Source organism: Petromyzon marinus, chromosome 10 (genome assembly GCF_048934315.1).
Source record: "Petromyzon marinus isolate PM22_M1 ecotype Great Lakes invasive population chromosome 10, UKy_Petmar_22M1.pri1.0, whole genome shotgun sequence".
NCBI lineage: Eukaryota > Metazoa > Chordata > Hyperoartia > Petromyzontiformes > Petromyzontidae > Petromyzon > Petromyzon marinus.
Window position 1 is genome coordinate 10,304,723 of NC_133676.1, and position 9,108 is coordinate 10,313,830.

Consider the following 9,108-nt stretch of genomic DNA (forward strand, 5'->3'; position numbering starts at 1 on the left):
ATGCGGTGGCTGAACATGCGGGCTACATGACCCAGCCATCGCAGCCTTGCCCGCCGGAGGAGCTCACCGATGGGACCTTGCCCAGATCTTTCAAGGATTTGTGAGCTCCTCACACAATCCAGTCTGGTTAAACCCAGGATGGATCGTAGGCAGGCCAGCCTAAATGTTTCTAACCAGCGAAGATGTTCCATTAGGGGGGTCCACGTTTCGCAAGCGTAGAGAAGGGAGGGAATGACCGTGGCCGAGAAGACCTGAAGCTTAGTGCGGAGCGACAGACCAGGTAGCTTCCACACAGCGTTACGCAACCGATGAAAAGATATTGCCGCTCGACTGATTCGGAGTGAGACCTCTGCTGTTAAACTGGAGCCGGTCATAAGCACACTGCCCAGGTATGGGAAACTCTCCACTCTCTCCACACCTGCCCCATCACCGATTGCGAGTTGTGGGGGTGGAGTGTCCGATGGTACAAAATACCCAGGCAGGCGCTTAGTTTTGATGGGGCTGATGGTAAGGCCCCACCTCCAGTCTCAGCAGCAGCGTCTCCAACTCTTGCTCTGAATGAGCAGCTATTACCAAATCATCAGCATACATAACGTGGTTGAGCAATAGGGAGCCATCCCTTGACCGCACCCGGGCATCGATCAGCCTCCCATTATATCTGTACCATATTGAGATTCCCCCGGTACAGTTATTGAAGGCTTCACGAACTACGTGGTCAAAATAGATGTTAAATAATATGGGAGCCAGAGGACATCCCTGTCGCACCCCAAGGTGTACAGGGAATGGCTCTGACTCCCGGCCACGTAGTTTTACCCGGGCCCGCTCACCATCATGAACGTCCTTAATGATCGTGAGCAGAGGGTCAGGTACTCCAAAAGCACGAAGAACAACCCAGAGCCCAGGCGTACTGATGGTATCATAGGCCTTGACCAGGTCACACACACACACATCCACACACATACAAAGATCCCCCGTATAGCCTTAACAGACTGTTGAGGCTGAGTCGACCGTGGGGAGGCCCAGGACCGGTTCAGATAATCGTCACAGGTGGCCGCCAGCGGGAATCGAACCCGGGTATGCACGGGTTCGTGGCTCAGCGCGGCGCTAACCTCGAACCCACCCCAGCGGTCCCAGAGCGACGGGGGTCTGCTGTTTGCCCTCAGCCAAAGATCCTCATGGGATGTGAATTCACGGTACATAATTCATATGCACGCGATGGATGCAGTGTTCAACTTTCGAGATACTCTCTTCCCTCCCCTCGCCCCTCCACTCCTTCCCGTCCCTCCCCTACAGCCCTTCCGCGTCCCCCTCATCCCTCAATTATCGTGGCACGCCCCTTGTCAACTGCATCATTTTCCATTCTGTCACCGTTTTGTAAGCTCGGTCAAGCGCGTTGAGTGAAGGCGCTCTATAAAAAATATTAATCAGATTATATGTAATACACTGCCCATAGAAAGGTGGTAGAGGGGGTATATAAATATATCACAGGCGACGTTTCGGGCACTGCCCCTTTTTCACAGCAGTGGCCCTTCTTGTTGAAGAATGGGTATACCGTCGTCGTTTTGTGCCTATGTACCATTGCCACCGCAGTCTCACGACATCGTCGTTGTTGTTATTGTTGTTATTGTTGTTATTGTTGTTGTTCTATGGCGATAGTTGTGTCAATCTTGTATGGAGGCCTCCCCACGTCATGTTGTACATGGGGGAGTTGGGGTTGTTTGACCATACCTCGCCATGCTGGTCAGTGCAGCTCGGTGAAGGGAAGTGGGCGGATGGGGCGGGCGAAACCCGGTTCAGATGTCACCCCGCCACCGATGGATATCACCTTGGCTGGATCTCCAACTCCGAGGATCGCTGCGTTGATGAGGCGAGGTGCGCTAACCCTGGGGTTGCCAATCAAAATAAGAGGAAGAGGCATTCTTTTCGAATTCAGAAAAGAAATATGAACAAAACAACTTCCAGATTTCAATGAGCCGCAATGCACTGTGGTGGTGAACACGAGACGGGTGCGTCCTTAATACAAAAACAACGCGTCACGAAGTGGTTCCTTGAAGAGCCACTGCATGCGGCTCCGGAGCCGCACCCAGGCTGCCGAGCCCCTGCGCTAACCTCTGCGCCACCGCTCCCCGAGGGACAGTCTAAAGTTATATCCGCCCAATCAGCTGCACCCCCCCGCCCCATTCCACCACCCCCCGCTAAAATTAAATCTACATCAACAGCTGCGCCCCCCCCCGCCCGCCACTCGACCCGCCAACCACACGCCCCCACAAATTTAGCAAAAAACCTTCCCGGACAGCTGGTTCATGTACCCCACCCATCCACCCACAGCCACGCTACAAATTGCAAGTAGCGACCGTGAATCCAATGGATGGCCAGGGCAGTCGACCAATCACTCGGCCGAGGATTTTTATTGTAACCACCAGGTACGACCCGCAAGGAGATGTTGGTGCCTCTGCTGGCGAAGGAGGGAATGGGGTAGGAGCATGGTGGGGGGGGGGGGGTATGGTCGAGCTTTTGGTCCCGTACGTTAACAATTGAAAGTCCAACTCAATTTAGAAAGGTGCCCCACGCAACATGAGCGAATCAACGTCAGTCTTCGGTCTCCGGTAAGATGCAGGTTTCCCTCGCTTTATGCGGATTCGGTCCCTTGTGCGATTTCGCGCATGTATATGCGTCGATAAGCTGCGCCGCAGTGGCGAGACGTTAACTGCCTCGCCTGGTATGCAGGGGAGCGTGGGTTTACATCCAGAACCTATGCAGCTCTTTTTCAGAAGCGACCTGGCCACAAACGCTAGCTCAACGAAGTGCCTTATCACGTGGTACATTCATGGCAATCAAACACCCTACACGCGTGACGTTGTTTCTAAACGTGGAGGGAGAAACTCGAGGGTCCGGAGAAAAATCCACGCGCACACGGGGAGAGAGATACGCAAACGCCAAATATACAGCAGGCGTCAGGGTCGGGATGGAACCGACGACCTCCTGCATACCAGGCGAGGTAGTTACCATCTCATAACCACCGCGGCCCCATTCGGGTTCCTTCCCCACGTCTACGATGAACACGACTCACCATTAATTGGCTGAAAATATCTTAAAATAAGAACCCAATGTAGCGGCAGGATTCCTGCAGAAACAGCAATGGGACCCAGCGTGGCTCTTTTGGATAAATGCGATTTATACAAAAACAACAGCACGTGTACATGAACAGACGGTTGGTCAATTCAACTGCTAGGTTATGACTTCCCCCATGCCGTGTCTGTTGTGGGGTGATGAGGGGTTGTTTAGCCATACTTCACCACGCTGGTTAGAGCGTGTTGCTTTTAGCCGGGAGGGGGGGGGGGGACACACACGGAGCATTAAACAAACCATTCCGAAAACAAAAATGTATATCACACAGCTAATAACACAAACAGGCATGCATTACAACTTGAATAATTAGTTTAGTTTTAAAAGTGGCGGAATAGGTCTCTCTGGTTTTGTATTACTGCACTGTGGTAATTATTTTTATTGTATTATTTTTGCTCAAGCCCTCAAAGAAGACAAAGATCCTCCGTATAGACTTAACAGACTGTTGGGGCAAGCGCTGTTAGCGGGTAGCACCTATGAATGCCGGCACGACAGACGCGAGGGGGTGGGGGTGACAAACACCACGCCCGGCTGCCTTTGTCTCCCCAAAAGCGACGCTGTACACATCGTCCCAGGTACTCATTTGAGGTTGAGTCGACCTAGGGGAACGTACAGGATTGGTTCCAAGTAATCATCACCGGTGTTTGTGGCTGTGAGCGGGAATCGAACTCGGTTAACCGGGTTCGTTGCGCAGCGCGCTAACCGCTGCGCCACCGCTCCCCGATCAATCACTCAGTGAGAGGGGGGTGGGTGGGAAATTCCGACCTCACGAACCCCCCGCAGTCAAACTTTACGATTCTGGTTTTATTTTTTATATGAAGCCGTTACTTTTAATGTCTCACCCAATGCATCTGAATTACCCCGATTTCGATTGTCGTGCGGTACGTACGGCGTGTATCGAATTAACCTGTAACCATCATCACCACCACCGTCGTCATGATCCACCATTCGTCATCATCTATCTACTTCTGGATGAAGTCATTCCTTTCCCAGGCTGTCACATCCATCACTGTAAGCCGCATTGCCGCAATCAATTCCTTGGTCTCTCCTCACCTCTCTCTCTCTCTCCCGCACATGAACTGAACTCTTCGCTTCAACTTCGGCACCGTGTTCTTGGTTCTTTGGGTAAAGTCACGTAGATATAAAAATATATAAAAAAGAAAAGTAAGTAAAATAAAAAAATATATTTTCATTTTTTAAAATATATATTTATTTTATTTACGTTTAGTTTTTTATATTTTAAAATATATATTTTATTGGTTTTATATATTTTTTATTTTATTGTTTCCCTTTCTACGTGACTTTACCGACAGAACCAAGAATTTATATTTTTATTTAATTAACTTTACTTTTTATATTTTTCTATTAACTTTTATTTTTCTATCTAGTTTACTTATTTTATTTACTTAAATTTTAGATCTTTTTTTGTATCTACGCGACTTTACCGAAATAACCAAGAATATGAATTCCAGCAGTCACGAAAATCTTACGTCAAAATTCTTCGGCGCCGAGTTCCTCCCCCTCTCGGGTAGCATAGCCCCCCCACCACCCCCACCCTCTCATTTTTGGGCTGCCACTCATTGTGCCACCAGTCTCGGTCTCCATCGTCCATTGTAAACTCTGCGTCCTACCAACACCTGAGCCGGAAAAGTCAATTATGCGATGGCACTGATTTTCTTTTTTGCTCTCATCGATTTATTCATCTTCCTGCCTCTCGGTTTTAATTCTGAGCATGCGTCTCGCCGTGTTTTCCTTGCACATTCTATACCCGACGTGAAAAAACGATGGCGAGCACACGCGTATACGACACACTTGCGTTTTTTGTAAAGCTCTTGGAGATTCGATATGAATACCGAATTAATGCGGAATGAAGATATAATCTGAGTGATGTGTATTAAAAAAAGTCTAGACCCCCACCAATGAATATGTAAATTTTGGTTCCTCGCAGATACATAGCTCAAAAGGGGAAATTACGTATTACAATGACAAAGATCCCCCGGATAGGCTTAACCGGCTGTTGGGGCAAGTGCTGCTACCGATCAGTTATGAAAGCCGACACGACACATGAATGGCGTGGGTAGTCAGCACCACGTCCGGCCGCATTTGTCTCCCCCATTGCAACCACCATCATCAACATCGTCATCATCATCAATCGTCATCAGCCGTGACTAATATATTAGCGGCTCGCCGCGTTGTTTGATCGACGTGATGTTCAACAACTTTCCGATAATGCCATCTAATGGCAATTTACAAGAAGCGTGCATCTACTAGTATTGGAACAAAGCGGTCTGCCTATGCGTGAGGACTGTAAGGGGTAAAGCCTTTGGCACAATGCCGTTATATATACTGTACGTAGTTTTTTTTAAATATATACATAAGTTATATTTTAAGAAAACGAAACACATTCCCAAAAAACATAGACTGGGTTTTCCGTTCCATGCTGGAGAATTGGCGAGCGGCTGTTTCTCAGTCAGGAGGGAGCGTTCAGAGTGATTGTAGAGTCTGGCTCAATAAAAGTGAGGTTGGCCACACGAACGGCTGTGGTCTTTTTAGGAATATAGCCCTCTCATCCATCCATGCATGTATGCAGTGCCGGATTAAACTAGTGCGGGGCCTGTAGCAAATGTTATGAAGGGGCCCTAAATTAAAAATAAAACACGGAAAATTTTAAACACTTAAAATTTTTTACTGGCATAGTAAAGTAATTATATTTTTTTCAAGTGCTATACAGCCAGATAATGCGACAATCACTAACCTACAACAACCAGTTCTTCCATAAAAGTTGAATGCGGTATAGTACTATAGTTATAGAGCAAGTGCAGAATCACTGAACCGGAATTGATAGCTTGAAAGGATTTAGCGCGTGGCCCTTGAAAGTGCGGGGCCCGTAGCTACATATGTAGCTACTTTTGCTACTAGGATAATCAGGCACTGCCTATATGGGGTAGTGGTAAAAAAAAGCACACACACAACACACCGCCTTAAAAGCAATGTACTCTACAGGTTCCACGAGCATTATACGGGTTCGGTTTGTGCGATTTCGCACTGTACATGCGGCTCACCTATTTCTACACGCAAAAAATCGCTTTATGCGGTTTGAACCAACTCGTCCGGTGGGACATGGAAACAACATTGCGTGAACTGCAGGCTGACTCATTAAAATAAAATGTTGAGTTCTAAAATGTTGCTGGCACAACACTTTGTGGGAAGGTTTGATGGCATCGATTATAACGGATTATGCATCTATGCACAGTATGTTGAACTTCTTTCGCACCGTACTTATCCAACCGTATTATTCTACATATACATGGGGAAGTATGGCCAGCTCACCACGACCATTAGGTCCTCCATTGAGTCGTGGTTTGAAAAAGTGCAGATAATTATCTATTTTGGTTTCGAAGGAATGTTAACGATGAATGGATTCATCGATAAAAATATATATTATTTGCTCAAGATGCGCTGTATCGACTCGCTTGTGTATTATTTTAACGTTTATTCATTTTATAGCTTCACGAAAATGTTACATGGGGGGTGGACGGAACACGAAGTAGGGAGAGAGACAATACCAACGAGTCCGTTACAAAGGAGACAGACAGCACGAACAGATATGGCAGCACAGACGAGGCAGAACAGAGCCAGAACAGACCAAAGCGACAATGCGAACGAAAGAGAATTTACGAGTCGTAATCATACAAACGAGACGGTATTGCGCCAAAAAAAAAATCGATTTTTTTTTCGATATATTACATTTTCGATTAAAAAAAAGATTTTTTTTTTCGAAACGCGATGTACACATGGCGACGATTTATTGATTCGCGCGGGAATTAATCGTAACACGACACTCGCTACACACGTACGATGCATGTGCATACATGCGCATATGCATATACATATACAATTAAATGCATACGCACTTACATGTATATTGCTTATACGCAGGGAGTCATTTCTGACTCGATATTTTCCGGAACTCTGCTCGGCTGACTTGATGCAGGGATTATCGGCGTAAGGCACTACCACTTGTAGTATAATGTACGACTGTCCACAATAACACAATGTAATTGCACCGTATATTACTAAAATCGTACGAACAGGTTTAGTGTATATGTATAACATATACTGCATATATATGTGGATATATACTATTTTTTTTTACCAGGTAAAGCCCACTGAGCTATAAAGCTCTTCAGAAGCGACCTGGCCACAAATGATAGCCCAATTAAGTGGATTATCACGTGGAAATTTAAAGAAGCCAAATACTCTAAACGCATGTTTCTAAATGAGGAGGGAAACCCGGAGGACCTGGAGAAAAATCCGCTCGACCATGGGGAGAAGATGCAAACTCCAAATATAAAAGCGTCAGGGTCGGGTTCGAACCCACGACCTTCTGTATACTGGGCGAGGTAGTTCACATCGCGGCACCCATCAGTTACGGGGAACTGTAGTGGAGTGGTCAGCGCGCTGCACTACGAACCCGGTTACCCGAGTTCGATTCTCGCTCACGGCCAACTGCAGTGAAGATTATCTGAACTGGTCCTGGGCTTCCCCTAGGTCGATTCAGCCTCAAATGAGTACCTGGTGCGGTGTGTAAATATCATAACTAGAGAGACAAAGGCGGCCGGGCGTGGTATTAGCCACCCAAGCCGTCGTGTGCCGTGCCGGACTTAATAGGTGCTCGCTAACAGCACTTGCCCCAACAGTCTGTTAAGGCTACACGGGGGATCTTTGCATTTGTTTTTATTGTTGCAGACCTAGAATTAATCACACACACGGGATATTTTGTTGGAAGTTATGCTGGGCAATCATTTAACTTGAAAAGAGTTCAAATCTAAGCCACGTTACACAGGGAAGAAATTCATCTTTGCCAAGGCACAGGTATTAATTTACAAGGCTACCACCGCTGTAGCCTGCACACACACGCACACATATATTTCACCGTGCACTATTGTCCCGAATGATTAATATTTTATGAGTGAACTCCACGTACACTGCAGCGAGTGCATGGCATTGCGAGGAGTATGCGTGTGTTGTAGCTCGTAACGGCGAGATGCAGAATACTGTGAGCTCTCTGCGACGTTTTTTAAATTAACTTCGTGGGCGCTCTTGAATGTGTGGGAAACAACACGATGGCCTTAAGAGGCGACTACATATAATTATCAGCGACGTTTCGGGCTTTGACCCACTATTCATAGCACGTAGAATAGTGTGCTATGAAGGTTTATTTTCTATAAAGGGTCAAAGCCATTGTCTGAAACGTCACCAATAATGTTTTCTTTCAAGACAGCGTTGAAATTGACTGGTGTGTTGAGTTGTGTATTATTATTAGTTGTGCGTGTGCACCGCTGCCAACGCAGCAGTAGCAGCAGCACATCACCAAATAAAGTGTTTGCATTTTAAGAACGTGTGCCAAGCCTGCTTCGTTTCAAATGAGTGATTTATATCCTGACAAACACATTATTATTTTGTACTCTCAATTCAAGTAACGCTTGTCAAGCAATCATCATAATCATACGGGCGAATCATGAGCCATTACTCTGCTTTGTGTTTATAGGTATGTACTGTATTATGTTAAAACTCTTTCTCACCGTACGTAGCCAACCGTGCTAATTGGAGATGATCCGTAGTTGCAACTAAACTCATTACGTGTTCATGGATAAAATCACATACAAGCTAAACTCCGTTCTGTGTGTCCACACGCACATGGATAATTAAATACATATTCTAGCATTGCCCATCGGCTTCCCATTTGCACGTGACGCGAAGGGGTCGAAATTGGGCCAGAGTGGTTGCATGAACAAACAATACTGGGTACTATTGGTCTGGGAAGCCAATGTGTACGCTCATGGACCACAGCATAATTTGTGTTTATATTCCGCAGGCAGAACTGAGTTCTTGCTCATCATATACATTATGGCAACCAGATGAGAGCCCATTGAGAGATAAAGGGAGGCTTGGAAATCTAAAAGCGGGTTAGAGTTCAAC

At 46.5% G+C, this 9,108-nt stretch overlaps 1 protein-coding gene across 1 annotated transcript in view; it reads right to left on the minus strand.

Annotated features, from left to right (window-relative positions):
• Positions 1 to 302: 302 nt before the first annotated feature.
• The window catches only part of LOC116940931 (uncharacterized), a 30,825-nt gene continuing 22,019 nt past the window's right edge, over positions 303 to 9,108 (minus strand). Inside the window, exon 3 of the mRNA XM_032951321.2 lies at positions 303 to 1,883. Within this exon, the coding sequence (XP_032807212.2) occupies positions 1,822 to 1,883 (62 nt within the window). The 3' untranslated portion in view covers positions 303 to 1,821. The remainder of the gene's footprint in view (positions 1,884 to 9,108) is intronic.